At 34.5% G+C, this 16,597-nt stretch overlaps 2 protein-coding genes across 2 annotated transcripts in view; both read left to right on the top strand.

Moving 5' to 3' along the window:
- The window catches only part of LOC111049326, a gene marked incomplete in the record, with an annotated part of 290,512 nt that overhangs the window by 73,218 nt on the left and 200,697 nt on the right, over positions 1-16,597 (top strand).
- The window catches only part of LOC111054471, a 78,129-nt gene continuing 67,665 nt past the window's right edge, over positions 6,134-16,597 (top strand). The window contains exons 1-3 of the mRNA XM_039438442.1: positions 6,134-6,272; positions 11,082-11,277; positions 13,592-13,640. Coding sequence (XP_039294376.1) covers positions 6,249-6,272; positions 11,082-11,277; positions 13,592-13,640 — 269 coding nt within the window. The 5' untranslated portion in view covers positions 6,134-6,248. The remainder of the gene's footprint in view (positions 6,273-11,081; positions 11,278-13,591; positions 13,641-16,597) is intronic.

Here is a 16,597-nt window from a genome sequence, read left to right as displayed (position 1 = left end):
GGCAGGCGATTCGAAGAGGTAGCGCATGCGCACCTCTCCTCCTTGCAACACAACGCAACCAGTACGTCTCACCCCCCCCACTACTAGACTCACTACTCGGAGACTACCGCTAGCGGACGTTTTTCGGTGTGGCGTGCTCAGCCGAGAAAACTACCACCAGCGGTACTACCTCGGCGGTACTGGCGAGCTTGGTGTGGCGAGTCCTTAAGGAATTGAATAAAAACTTTTCCTCTGAAATTACTAATAATTATTTGTTAAACCCTACTTGAAAAAGGACACTGGAAGGTTGTTGCTATTTTTGGCTATAGTGGAGTCACAAAAGAATAATTGAAATCCTAGTATGTGTCAAAAATAAAACTGAGGATAAGACTTACTGTAGCTTGATCACATCACTCTCCTATGAATTGTGATATCTGATGCTGCTGTCTGCTAATCCCAGAGAATACCTCAACACAGGACACTTATTGACACCTCTCCATGACCGATTCTTCCAGACTGGCTTGGGACGTTCTCGTTCCTCCATATATAGCCTAATGTGTCGACCTGTCGCTCATATGTGGGGTTCCTCTTCATACGGGATCTGTGACTACCACCACTACTTGCCCATGTTTATCTTTCCAGTATTAAACAATATGGGGGACTCTACTTCAAACTTTATTTATTACTGGCAGTTCTCTTTCAGAGGAATAATAATCTAGAGTTTGTAATAAAAAAAATGAAGCTCTTTCAATAAAAATATTCTCCCTGACTCTCAGCTATGGAGCTGATTCATGAACATGACATACAATAATATGAATAAACAATAAAAATATTCTCCCTGACTCTCAGCTATGGAGCTGATTCATGAACATGACATACAATAATATGAATAAACAATAAAAATATTCTCCCTGACTCTCAGCTATGGAACTGATTCATGAACATGACATACAATAATATGAATAAACACATCAAAGCAACATACATTAATTACATCAACAGCAATACAAAAATAAGAATGAATACATCAAATCAATTCAAATGAGACATAGCAATATAAAGTCAATTACATGAAGTATTAATAAATTTTAGTCTAAATTGATCATTGTAATATTATTATATTCATTGTCTTTTTATCCATAATTATTTGTAGTGCACTACCCTAAACTATAAATAGCAGCCTACCTAATACTCATAAGTATGTGAACTACCGGTATTCAAATACAATTTATAATAGGCCAACTAATACTAAATTACAAATTTTTAGTGATCTTTATCAAATGGAATAAGTGATGTAAGTGATTTAACCTATGATATCTTATTATTTATTTAATTATAAAAGCTTTTTGAATTTCAATTGAAATTTATGTCATTGACCTCTGAACATTCTAGTTTTGTCACATGGTTGTCAAAATACTTAATTATTACCACATGCTCAACTTTCTAACATTCCTGGTTGAAAGAACCATGCTTGAAAAATGCTGGTCGTCATTCTACAAAACATGCCATTCAAACTACCCATTCACAATTATGCATTCATGCATGTGTTCTAACAATGGTCCTGTCCTTTATGATCCTCTGGTTGTCTATAATACCTGGAAACGCTAAATAGTTCTACTTAGAAATATTATAGGTATTCAAAATTGAGGAGAAGGCTTCGAAATTAATGACCACCCTGAAACTGAATGTTGTTGAGGTCATTCACCCATGGTAGGGTGGCATATTTGGTGCAATATGAAGTCGGGAGTGGTGGGACAAGGATCTATAAGGTTGGAGTTTAGAACATAGGAGTTTTTAGCTCTCCCAAATATCAATTACAATTTTTTCGAGCGACCACAGACAGCTATAGCGAGTAGCCCTATTGATAATTTTGTTTTGTAAATTCATTTCAGTTCCAATTATTACATCTACTTACTCATTTACTATACTTATTCATTTATCATTTGAGGTTTGAATCTTTTGTTTGGTTTGTAAATCCAAAGTAATAACTCATTTATCAGTGTTCTCATCTATTAATCATAGGTGATCATATCAGTTCTCTCTACTTTTTATATTACAGTTGGAACTGATATTCACAAGTGAACATTCACATTCGTGAACTATATGGAGGTCCATGGTTTAATGACAGTAGCCTATTTGATTAACATTGGTGTCGCTTTCCTTGTCTATCATTTGACAAAGCAGAGATCATAACTCCGCGAATCTCAATTATGATAACTAATCATTGAAAAATATATTTTTTTGAGGGATAAATTATAATTATTGATCATTTTAAACAAGAATGAAGAATATTACATCAAATGTACGGGTATCAGATATTCTCTATAGAAAACGCAGTGACAAGGCAGAGAATCAGCAACACTGTTATCCTATCTTTCTCCACAACTCCTTTATATCATGTACCTCACTATAGTTCATTATGTTACTAAGCTCATTGAAAGACTTTATTATTTTACACAGAATTTATTGGACATAAGACATACAAGACCAAAACAAAAAAACAGTTACCCAACTCCAACCCAATGCATTACACATCATCTTTCCTATGCAGGGCTACCAACACAACACTGCCCTCTCCCCTTACAAAGGGTAGGGGAAAAAGCTATAACTCATACAATAGTACATACATAAAGCTTACAAACTATATTCAACAATAATTTGAATCAGAGTATCGCCTGGGCACCCTGATTTTCCTTTCTGACCGTTTCATTTGTACCGGTTCATGAACATCATTTCCATCCAACCTATCCTTACCCCCACTTTCATCATGCCTAAATTCAGGAATTTGTGCGGCCAATGCAGCACTTAGCTTGGCGTTTGAGTGAAACTCACGAATCTGATTGACACATGTACTTTGAAGATTTTATGGTTATCAACCTTGACCATATATACAAAATTACTGATCTTACTCACTATCCTTCCTAATACAAAACGAACCCCAGAAACATTATTCTTTCTATTTGGATTAATCCATACCATTTGATCAACATGAAATTCTTTGACACTGTTGAAAGAAGTTTTTACAGTTTAATTTTCCTCAAAATCATCCTTGAAGGTGACTTTTTTTGTAAATTGGACAAAGGCATTGTAGGTTCAAAATTTAATAGAACTGACATAGGTGATTTACCTGTCACTGAGGAAGGAGTACTCCTGTACAAATAAACAATCCAACAACAGGTCATTTGCATTTACATTCTCATTTTTCTTCAGTACCGTACCTCAAGATTTAATTTGGTCAATAGAATTTTGTATGTTTGTACGCTGCGCTCAGTCAAACCATTGGACTGAGGCGAATAAGGAGGAGAAAAAATTAATTTTATCCCCTTTCTTTCACAAAAATCGTTCATTTCCTTTGAACTAAAGATGGAGGTCCATTATCACTGACAAGAGTCTTAAACGGTGTACACACATACGTTTGCCTCGGGTGAGCATACAGCCTTGTACACACGTCCGTACAGATTCGCGCGAACAATCGTATGTACATATGCCTCAACATTCACTGTACGTCCTTGTGGACGCGATCCACGTATGCCTCAGCATTCAAAAAGCTAACTGATTTGCAGACGACACGAAGACATGGTAGATGTAGATTTTCCACAACATGACAACAATGGCGTCATTCCATCATTGAAGATAGTTATCACAAATTGCAGCAGTATCATTTTATTTCAATGACTTATATAATAAAATCAAAAATAAAACTTGACAAACGATGTAGGTGGGTTGAACGATTGTAGGTTGAAGTAAGGAAATAAATTGCTACATGACATAATATTGACAATTAAATCTTTCTTAGGTTGTCAAAACATTATGTTGTTAATATACTGAATCCGATTCAACTAGTTATCTAAACAAAAAATGATATCATCATGAGGGAAGCAATAACTCCACAAGAACGATTGGCTCTAACTTTGAGATTCTTGGCATTAGGCGATTCATTTGTTGGTTTCCAATATCTATTCAGAATCTCAAAAAAGAAAAATTCTACTATAATTCCAGTTTTGTTGTCCTAATCAAAGCACTTAACACTGTCTCACAAAATTGACAGTCTTCTTTAAGGAAATTAGCCATAAATTGAATCAAATACTAAATTGCTGCCCATTTTAAACTAACTATGCTCATACACATGACAAAACAAGATTCTCCAAAAGATTAGCTTCAAGATTTACCTTCAAGGGAATACTAGTTCAAAGTTTGAATAAATCTCTCTATAGATAGCCTAGCTATCTAAAACGTATTATATCATATTGAAGATTACAATTTAATTAACAACTCTGATTGATAACATGAAACAAACACAAGATGATTTGATAGCCACAGTAAAATAATATTTGATCTATACTTTCTTGTAGGAACCCTGTAGAGAAGCTTTTTTCACATAAATTATGCAGTTCTAAATTTGTTAATTATGATACGAATTATATACTCCATGCATGTTTCTATTTAAATATTTGACAATCCACATATCCTACAAAATTACAAAAATCCTACAATTTACAATTAGTTATTGGATCACAATTTGATTTGTCATTCATTAACCTAATTCATTGGAATTAGGTTATGATGTCTTCAATGTTTACGATTTGCCTCACCCGTATGGCAAAATCGCGTCCACACGTACATTCAATGCTCGCCCGAGGCGCCTTTGAGCACGCCAAAATACCGACAGGGTTCCGGTTCGCCCACATGCCTCAGCGAACAGTGTCCACACGTGCGAATGCAAGCCCATACACGTATGCTCACCCGAGGCAAACGTACGTGTGTACACCGTTTACGTGTATGGGCTTGCATTCGCACGTGTGGACACTGTTCGCTGAGGCATGTGGGCAAACCGGAACCCTGTCGGTATTTTGGCATGCTCAAAGGCGCCTCGGGCGAGCATTGAATGTACGTGTGGACGCGATTTTGCCATACGGGTGAGGCAAATCGTAAACATTGAAGACATCATAACCTAATTCCAATGAATTAGGTTAATGAATGACAAATCAAATTGTGATCCAATAACTAATTGTAAATTGTAGGATTTTTGTAATTTTGTAGGATATGTGGATTGTCAAATATTTAAATAGAAACATGCATGGAGTATATAATTTGTATCATGATTAACAAATTTAGAACTGCATAATTTAAGTGAAAAAAGCTTATCTACAGGGTTCCAACAAGAAAGTATAGCTCAAATATTATTTTACTGGGCTATCAAATCATCTTCTGTTTGTTTCATGTTATCAATCAGAGTTGTTAATTAAAATTTTAATCTTCAATATGATATTATTCGTTTTAGATAGCTAGGCTATCTATAGAGAGATTTATTCAAACTTTGAACTAGTATTCCCTTAAAGGTAAATCTTGAAGCTCATCTTTTGGAGAATCTTGTTTTGTCATGTGTATGAGCAGAGTTAGTTCAAAATGGGCAGCAATTCAGTATTTGATTCAATTTATTGCTAATTTCCTCAAAGAAGACTGTCAATTTTTTGAGACAGTGTTAAGTGCTTTGATTAGGTCATCAAAACTTCTGGAATTATTGTAGAAATTATCTTTTTTTGAGATTCAGAATAGATATTGGGAACCAACAAATGAATCCCCTAATGCCAAGAATCTCAAAGTTGAAGCCAATCGTTCTTGTGGAGTTATTGCTTCCCTCATGATGATATCATTATTTTTTAGATAACTAGTTGAATTAGATTCAGTATATTAACAAAATAATGTTTTGACAACCTAATAAAGTTTGAATTGTCAATCTTATGTCATGTAGCAATTTATTTCCTTTCCTCAACCTACAATCGTTCAACCCACCAACATCGTTTGTCAAGTTTTATTTTTGATTTTATTATATAAGTCATTGAAATAAAATGATACTGCTGCAATTTGTGATAACTATCTTCAATGATGGAATGACGCCATTGTCATGTTGTGGAAAATCTACATCTACCATGTCTTCGTGTCGTCTGCAAATCAGATAGCTTTTTTAATGCCGAGGCATACGTGGATCGCGTCCACAAGGACGTACAGTGAATGTTGAGGCATATGTACATACGATTGTTCGCGCGAATCTGTACGGACGTGTGTACAAGGCTTTTGGAAATGGGAATCTGGAAACAAGTGTTGTGTTGGTAGCCCTGCATAGGAAAGGTGATGTGTCATGCATTGGGTTGGAGTCAGGTAACTGTTTTTTGTTTTGGTCTTGTACGTCTTATGTCCAATAAATTCCGTGTAAAATAATAAAGTCTTTCAATGATTTTAGTAACATAATATCTGGCGACGAGCATGAAATGTCTGTGTTTCGTTTCAGTTACGTGAGTTCAAGTTGTTTTCAAGTTTCATAATGTCAAAACCACCTGTGTTTGAACCTGAGGTCGAGAACTTTGATTTATATGTGGAACGTCTCTAACTCTTTTTCCACATTAATGATACCAAGGAAAAGTTACGAAAAATCTATTTCTGTGTAAATCTTCAGCCTGCTATCTATGCGGAATTGAAAACTTTACTTTCACCTGTTACGTTAGAAAAGGCTACTTATGCTCAGTGTGTGGCCGCACTACGTGATAAATATATCACAAAATGTAAAATTATTCCAGAACATTATGCTTTCAAACTGTATGTTCAGTTATATCAATAGAAATAATGGTAAATACAGTCAATGAAAATCTATTGATATCACTGAACTTTTATTGATATCAATAAATATAAATGGGTATCATTAGAAGTGAATACATACAAATAGACATCATGGTAAATACAGTCAATGAGCATCTATTGATTATTTTAAATCTTCATTGATATTAATAAGGACTGGTTTCTGAGCTCTCAGGATGATATTACCCATGTCAACACACAATGTGAAAATCATGTTTTTTCACGTGAATAGAAAGTGAAAATGTTAAAAGTGAAAATCAAACATTTTTTCAACTCTCAATTTAGGCTTCCTGACCAACAGTTCAGATGTAAAATCGAATTTCAACCCCTTTCTATCTCTTGCAAAATCATCTACAACACACCAATATCGAGATGAAAAGATTTTCACACCAATTAATTTTTAGTGGAAAATTTTTTGAGCTTTCCAAAAAAGTACCACTTTATAGGCTTTCTGTTAATTAATTCGGGTGCAGAAGTGAATTTCCATCACTTTTTGTCTCTTGCAAAAATCGACTATAATGCACCGTTAATGATATATAGACCTTTTGTAGTAATTTTAAATGCAATAAAAAATTTAATAATTTTGGAAGATGTTCAATTTCCCCGAAACAATGTATTTTTGATGATTGATTCGGGTGTAGAAGTAAATTTCCAGCACTTTTTGTCTCTTGCAAAAATCGTCTACAACGCACCGTTAACGATATATGGACCTTTTGCGGTAATTTTAAATGCAGTTAACAATAATTTTGGAAGTTTTTCAATTTTCCCGTAACATGTATTTTTGATGACTGGCTCAGGTGTAGAAGTGAGTTTCCAACACATTTTGTCCTATGAGAAAATTCTGTCAGACGTGCCGTTAACGTGCTAATGACGTTTAAATTTTTTAAAAATATTATTTGATCATTTGGACGTTTCTGTCCATATTATCAATCTTATCCTAGAATTTCAATAATGATTTCATCCAAAATTGGGAAAGTTATATAACTTTTTCAAATTAGATCACAGTTTATGGTGAAAATCATGCAGTATCTGAACTACACACTTAAACTTAAAATGATTTCAATTCAAATAATAACTACTCTAGTGGAAGTGATCATTAAAAAAAAAATATTGATATCAATAGGTATTTGGGCCAATACACATCAATAGGTATCAATCCATGGATATCTATTGATGTGTTTTGGCCAAAATACCTACTGTATTGATATCAATACACATCAATACATATCCATGGATATTAATACATAACCAGTTGTATTGATATTGTGACATTCTAAATTTGTTGAAACCATGAAATGAAATAAATCGAAGAAATAGAAAATATTATTATTGTCAAAGGCTAGAAAGAATATAAAAAAATGAACTGTTACCTGATAGCAATAAAGCTTACTTATCAACAGCTGAGACTGAGACAAGAGCACCGTTCTATATATGGCATATTTTGAAATAATATTTATTAAAAATTATAATTTATCGCAAATAATTTGTAAATTGTTTGTGGTCAACCATCAAATTTAGAGGTTACAACTTTGTTTACATTATTGAACAGCTGTTTTGAATGCAGCCAAGAGGTTGATTAAAATGAATTCTCTTCACTACTGACTTCACGTTTGAGATAAAACAAAAATTATAATTACTTCAAAAACTTATAATTATTTTGGAAGGGATAAGAGTTTCAAAAATAAAAAATATAACTATTACTGTTGAAAGTATTTATTAATGGAAATGTACAACATGTTAAATGTTATGAAAGCAAGCAAGATCATGATACAAGCATTATCACTGATAAGAATAGTAATATTCATTTTTGTTATTCATGATTGTAATAAGAATCTTTTGTATGAAATGTTGATATTATATAATAATTATAGAATCAACTGCATGGACTGATGTAAGAATCTCTGTGATCCAATCAGGCCAATCATAGGTCAGAAAAGTAACACCAAAAAGGAATGACATTCAAACATGGTATTCTAATTTGTTATCAGCGACTAGAATGGTCTTATCATATGCGGTAACACATTGTATGCTGTATAAGGGGAAATATGAAGAAAATTTATTTACTCATAAAGGCAGATAATTTGAGTTTATTTATTGTAAAACAAGAACTATTTTCTTACTCATCTCTGACATAATGTAAATGTTATACTAATTCTACCAATAGCAGAATTTCTATGCAAATGAGGTAAGATGGAACTGTTCAGCCAAAAGTTTTGAGAAATGAGACACCACTTCATTTTTTATGCCTTCACCGTGAAGACCTTCATTTTAGGAAGTTGCCATTTTCTAGTGAGATTCTTGTTCATTCAATTTATGTATTTTAATTGTTAGCCTATACTCGAGACGATATTATTATTTGTTATATTTTTAATCATCCTATCAATTGATTGCTTCTTTGAATCTGAATTTCAATTGTTCTTCATTTAATTGGTGAAAGAAATAATTAATTTCAAAAATCCCCACGTGCTGAAGACTGAAGTTTGGACAAGCCACCGATTATAAATTAATTTAAAGAAACCACTATGCCAAGAAGGATAACGTGAGTTCTCTTTCTATTTTATGGGGGCCCCACCCTTCCCTTTGAAAAAGTACAGAAATTACTTCGCTAAATAATCTGGCCATGTCTAAAAGCGCTTAATATAAGAATCATACTGAACTGGAATTTTAAATTTTGGTGGTCGTTTAACTGTCCTCATCTTCCTGAACCACGACCTTGATTGAGTTTCAAATATTGTAACATTTTGGTTGAATCATTTAGAATTTCAATTTATCTATAAGAATTTAAACTTTGTTAAAAAAAACGTGCATGATAGCAAAGCATCATAGCACAAACTCTAAGTCTGTCGACATTAAATTGTTCAAAAACCTGTTTATCAAATTCTGAAACCGCACTGTTTGTTAATTATTATTATTGCTCATTATATTTTTAATTTAATATTCTGCTTCCTGAGTTCAATTATTTCTTTAGCCCTTCAGATTTTGTGCCTGGCACGTTTATGCTTGTTAGGTGCCGATCAAAGACGATCGTTGAAATAATTGATCCAAATCTGGATAAAGGAACATATCTAAGTGGAAATATTGAGTGGGGTCAGATCGAGATCATATATTCTCTGTCCTTATCTGCTAATATATAAGCTTTTATTTGCACCCAATCTCAACTTAGGAATAAATTTCCTACTACAGAGCGGAAGCAGCTGCAGTAATAATTTCACACAGTAGAGCATAAAGTTCGAAAAGATTCTGCCCTCGAAGTATTTTCTGAACGGCATTTGGTCTATCGAACCTATCCTAGACCTTCAGAATTTATTAGAGGCACAGTCCAGCATATTATATGAATAAAAGTTTTTGCTCGACCTGTTTGATTTTATATACTGTTTTCAACACAGGTAATAGTTTAAGGTCACCAAAACTTTCCAGAGATTGTCAGTTTGGTGTAAGGGTAAGCATTCCTGACTAGCAATTGGGAGGTACCGGGTTCGATTCCTGGGCTGGCAACTAATTTTTGGATAGTAGTTCTCATCGAATTTCCATCTAGCTGTTAACCCTGTTGTCAATATCTGCAGTAGCAGAGGTCTTCGGGGTGATTTGCAGCATTTATTTAGGATTTTCGTTGAATAATAATTATATATTAATTAGCATTTGAATAAATGCATTCTCTATTCAATTCCATCTGTTATTTGTTCTAGAAATGTTCGAACACCGGATCCTGGAGGAAAATCTGAATGCTTCAAAAATTGAGATTTAATATCGAGGTGCAGTAACATAAACCTGTATGTAGACCAAAAAATGGTTACTTTGAACAGGAAGAGATTAAAGTATTCTGGAGCACCACAATAAGGACCTTTTTTCATAAATGAATGACATGCATTTGAGTTATTTTAATAAACAACTTTTCACATTATTTATGTCTTAACTATTTACATTCCTTAATTTTTCATCAATATGTCAATAGATATCTAATCACTGAATCCAATTTACTTATATTTATTATAGATAATTAAACAGGTATACTCTCCTGTCTGATGCTAGTTGCAGCTGGGTTAGAATATTCTGATCCTTGCAAATGGGAGCTGCTTCATCCTAAGCAGCTCTCCTAGATTTAAAAGGGGTTTTTTCTATAAAGGGGCCAGGCTATTGATCTGTATTGATATCAATAGAGCTGGTTATGTATTGACATCCATGGATTTCTATTGATGTGTATTGATATCAATAGGTGTTTGGGCCAATACACATCAATACATATCCATGGAAATGTATTGATGTGTATTGATATCAATACAGCTGGTTATGTATTGATATCCATGGATATCCATTTATGTATATTGATGTCAATACGTATTCGGACCAATACACATCAATAAGTATCCATGGATACCTATGTATTGTGTATTGATACTGTGTATTGGCCCAAATACCTATTGATATCAATACATTTTTTTTTATTGATCTCTTTTGATCACTTCCTCTAGGGTGAAAATGGAAATCTCAGCTACAATGAAGAAAGATTATACCGCATCAGGCGTGTGTACACATTGAATGTTAACCAGGTTGTGTCAAATGTTTTCCATACTGATGGAGTGAAGGTGCATACATCCAATGCTGATGGGAGGCTGCAAATCGAGCACATAATGTACTACAACCGTTTTTATCAGCGAATTAGATTTGGTGAGTGATAATGTTCTTCAGCTAATCATATTCTGCAAATCGAGCACATAATAGGCCTATACAACACTTTTTATTTCCAGCAATTGAGATTTGGTGAGTGATTGTATTCAGTAGTGGAGCCAACATTCCGGCCACTAACAAGTGTGTTGAACATGTGTGTACATACATGCTCGTCATGCATGCTGAGTCATCAGCGAGAGGCTTCGAAAATACAAAAAATCTGGTGTGGCGCACTCACACAACTTTCCTTGCCGTTATGAAAATTGATCACCTGACACTAGTGTTATCGCGCATCTCAAGTCTACTACTATTCAAAGATCTGAGCCAGCTGGTGACAGGACAATAATGCTGGAAACACACGAGGTCTGCTATCTCTTCATAGTGAATGATTTAATAGAATCAACAGTTATAAACAGTTTGCAATTGAAATAATCACATTTTCTCGAATTTCGAGCTTATTTTCAATTTTAGGTGAAAATGTTACTGTACATTAATTGTAGAGATTTTCATGCTCAATCTTTTTGACTTGAATTTTTTTGTTTAAATTGTATCTGAAGCCTGATAATTGGGAATATAAAATAAAACATTGCATAGATGGGGCGGAGCTCCTGAAATTTTTACAGATATGGGACTTATGGCAGTTGATAGAGCTTATCAAAGACTAATTCGGGTATGAATTTGATCAAAATCGTTGGAGCCATGTTCGTGTCGGATCCTTATATTGTAAGGACCTTAAGTTCCAAATTTCAAGTCATTCCGTTAATTGGGAGATGAGATATCGTGTACACAGACGCACATACACTCATACACACACACACACACACACACACACACACACACACACACCACACACACACACACACACACACACACACACACACACATACAGACCAATACCCAAAAACCACTTTTTTGGGGAACTTGAAACGTATAGAAATTTACAAATTGGGGTACCTTAATTTTTCTTCGGAAAGCAATAATTTCCTTACCTATGGTAATTATATAGGGCAAGGAAAGTAATAACCGCAAAAGATACTGTTCAAAGTCTTTCACTGTGATCACACAGAAATGACTGACGACATGTGTGTAGCTGTGTACACACTTCAATGAAGTGTGTCTCAATTGAGTCAGCTGATAGTTTAAACTGAAATTTGGATTCAACTTCATTGGATTCTTAAATGACTATTATGTGGATCTAGTTCACGTGAATAGTTCATTGAGTTATAGTTAACGTTACGTGAACTTTGAATCCCAAATTGATAAATATTCGTTTTAATCGTTTCTCATTTGTATTATGGTGCTGTAGCCTGGGGTAATGATACGAATGTAAATAAACTATTTGTGTTATAGAAACGAGCAGTAAGGGTCTTTGCTAATGTGAATAGTCGTTTCCATTGTGTAGATTCATTTGAAAAATTCAAGATTTTGACAATACCAGCTATTTACATTCTTGAGTGTCTTATGTATGTAAGAATTAATTTAGCAAGTATTTCTGTGAATAACAACGTTCACAACCATTACACTAGAAATTCTGAATCTCTTAGAGTGAACCAGTGCAATCATGCAAATACATTCAACTGCTTTAAGGAGTTTGATATAAGAGCTTATAATAAGCTTCCTGCACATTTAAAGGAGCAAGAAGTGGGTAATTTAAAGAGAAAACCGTGAAAAAGATTTTAATAGAAATATGTCCATATAGAAAAGAGGAGTTTCTAATTTTAGGGTATTTTGTTTGCTGTTTGTATGCTTGTGTTTGTATTATTATTTCTTTGAATGTAAATACTATTTTTATCTACCATGTTCAATTTATGACAATGCTATGCATTTGTATAAATGTTTCCTGCAATAAAGAAATCTTGAATCTTGGATCAATGTTTGAATTAGAATTGGAAAAATATTAATTCGATATTTTTTTATTGGAATTAATTGATTGATAATGATGGAAATAGGCCTATAACCATCCTTGGTAAATTCAATATTTTTTATAAAAAGTTCGGTAGTTCAGAAGAAATGATGCATCAAATATATTAATTATTTCCTATCCCGTAAACATGTACGGGAAAATCCCAATTTTCGACTTTATTAATTGAATAGATATTGAACATAGAAGACATAGCCTAGCTATAGAATAAGATAAGGGCATAACATGTTTCATCTAGGCATGAGAACCATTTCAATGCCTTTTCTTTCATAGCTCTTATTTCGAAATTGCTTCCACCATAATTCTCTCATTTTTACTTACTTTATAACGTTAGTCTCACTATCCATTCTTTTTCAAATTTCATATTCCATTGAATTTCATATTTTTGAACAGACGGATTTATTGCTGACGAGGGACTACCCACTTCAAATATACAACATAGGTATGTTACAGAATTGCATAATTAGGTTTACATAAATCTATCTATCTATAGGATTTATATATAAAAACAAAATGTCACTGATTTATTCATTCACTCATTCATAATCAACAGAACTGAAAATATACTGAACCAAATACGTTTAAATTTGGCATATTATGTTCAGTTCAACGCCTTCTAGAGGCTCACTAAGAACGGGTTTCGAAAAAATTCCAAAGATACGCAATGTAAGATATTAAGACTATAAAAAACTAACTAAGATTTCGGTGACAGATTTGCTAGAAAAATAGTAGGTGAAGAGAAGGAAATTTGGTACTTACTTTGTTGTCCAGCGAGGGATTTTCAGAGCATAAATAATGTCGTCAGCGGTGGACGTTTGAGATGGCAAGGGTCTCCACCTAGACGGCACGGTCTCGTTGAAGAAGAGTAGAGACAGCACGGGTCTCGAGCTAGCTCACGGAGCCGGCATTGCATACAGCCGTGTGGTAGAACGTCTGGTCGAGCACTGAGTCGTAGAATAACGGTATACAATTGTACCATTGTTATATTTAAAATCAAGATTGATCAATTTGCGATAAGGGTTAAGCTTATCGCAAATTGATCAATCTTGATTTTAAATATATATATATATAATATATATATATATATATATATATATATATATATATATATGCAAAAAGGGTGAAGTGAAAGATATAACTTTGTAAAACGAAAAAAATGAATAAAAAATAGAAAGCTTCTTGCACAAGTATGAAATTCTATACATTGAGAAGACATACCTTCACTACAGGTCAGAGGTGAGTCCCAGTTGTTCTAAGTGTAGCAACTCTTACCTCTTACTACATCATCATCTCCAGGATTAGTAGCAAGTATACGCCCCATTCAACACTTGTAAGGAGGGGTTCGCTCAACTAAATAGACAAGATCGTTTTCTTTACATTAGGGATGTCAGTGAACCACCTGTTTCGTTGTTGTAATGTGTGAAGGTATTCACGTGACTAACAGATCCAAAAATGCTGGAATATTCTAGATAAGTGCTGCCAGCAGTCAAGGTAAAACTAAAGTCACTAAAGTCTTGTTCAGGAGGAGCTATGAGAGGTGCTCCAATGAATGTCCTGGTTTAAGGACATCCAATTCGGTGGGGTCAGCTGAAAGGGGGCACAGTCACAGTATACATACAGTACGGAAACTTGGCTAGTACCCTGACGCTAAAATCCGCCATCTTGTTAGGAAGCGCCGCATTGTAATAGTATTGATGGTAGGTTCGGATCACTTCAATGATCCGGATCAATTGATCTCGTTCACTGCTACGAGCCAATCAGAAGACCAGGATTGGAACTTCCCAAGGTCACGTGACGTGTTTAGTATTGGGGTCATGTAAAAAGCATTGGTTAGATAGGCGATTGATTACAAGTTTCCATTCTGTACCTATTCTGTGGCACAGTGGTCTAGAGTTTAGAACAGCCTCAATCTTAGTCGAAAGAGTGAGCAGTTCTTCATAAGTCAAGGAGCGGTCATTTATTACTCTATAGAGATGATGTTTTACTGAACGAATACCACGTTCCCAAAGTCCTCCTGTGTGAGGAGCTGATGGAGCTTTGAAATGCCACTTGATTCCTCTCATTGCTGATTCAGCTTCAATAGAATCTGAAGAAGAACCTAAGAGATCATAAAGCTCATTGAGGCGTTTATTGGCACCCAAAAAATTGGTTCCACAATCGGTGTATACAGTATGACACATTCCATGAAGTGATACAAAACTATCGAATGCAGTTTAGTATTTAATTTCTAGGGAAGCGTCAGTTGACAATATGCGCCTTTTCAGATATAATGAAGCGTCAGACACGAGTTCAATATGAGCGGCTTTCGTAGAAAAACAAACAAATAGAGCAATATATGCCTTTGCGTTACGACGCTTACTCTCTTTTATGAAAAATGGACCGCCAAAATCAATTTCTAAGGCTATAAATGGACGGCCTTGTATAACCCTGGATTAAGGAAGGCCTCCCATAATAGAATAATAATTGGGCTTTGCACTCAATTTGAAACAAGTGATACATTACGACAATCGTGAACGAATAGCATTCCTTGCTGACACAATCCAGAATTCTCGAGGAATTGGAGATTGTGAGGCACTATTTCAAGTGATAAAAATCAATTAGAAGATTTGTGAAATGGCAGGATTTCGGTAATAAAGCAGGATAAATGACTTAGGAAGATGAGCATGCTTCAATCTTCCCCCCACCCTGAGAACATCCGTCTCATCTAGGAAAGGAACTAGCTTTTGTAGAGAAGGGTTGCAATTTTCTCCACAACTTATACGATTTATTTCATCTGCGAAATTTTTTTGCTGGTTGACTTTGATGAGGAAAGTCAATGCTTTCTTCAATTCCGAACATGAGAGTGGTCGAGAGAGTCGTTCTTCTTTAACTGCTCTCAAATTAAATTTGAATCTCAAACACCAAGCAGTAATTCGTTGTAATTTAGAAAAAGATGAAAATCTTTCTATCACATTTCATGGATTCGAAGAAGTTAAAAGAGAGCAAACAGTTGTATTCCGCTTCATCTTAGGTAAGTCTGAGATAGAGTGACAGTGAGGTTCGGTCCTTGAGGCGACTCTTACTCACATGCTCTGTCATGTTGGTTAGCAATGGAGAGACGCTTCGCTAAGCAGCCCAAACTTGCGGCTGGTTATCATGATTTTTTGAGAGAGTATGAACAATTGGGTCACATGACTCGTATTGAATCTACCTTTTCAACTGATAATTCTCAAGTAAATTTCATCCCACACCACGTTGTTTTGAAAGATACAAGTTCGTCTACAACAGTTGTGTTTGACGGTTCATCAACTTGTATTCACTGCTGATATCTCAAAAATGTTTCGAAAAATTTAGATTCGTGAGGAAGCGGATCGTTTATTTCAGCTCATACTCTGGAGGCCTGAACCTGACGAACCGATT

The sequence above is a fragment of the Nilaparvata lugens genome, chromosome 11 (assembly GCF_014356525.2).
Source record: "Nilaparvata lugens isolate BPH chromosome 11, ASM1435652v1, whole genome shotgun sequence".
Taxonomy (NCBI): Eukaryota; Metazoa; Arthropoda; class Insecta; order Hemiptera; family Delphacidae; genus Nilaparvata; species Nilaparvata lugens.
This window is presented reverse-complemented; position numbering and strand designations above follow the sequence as displayed.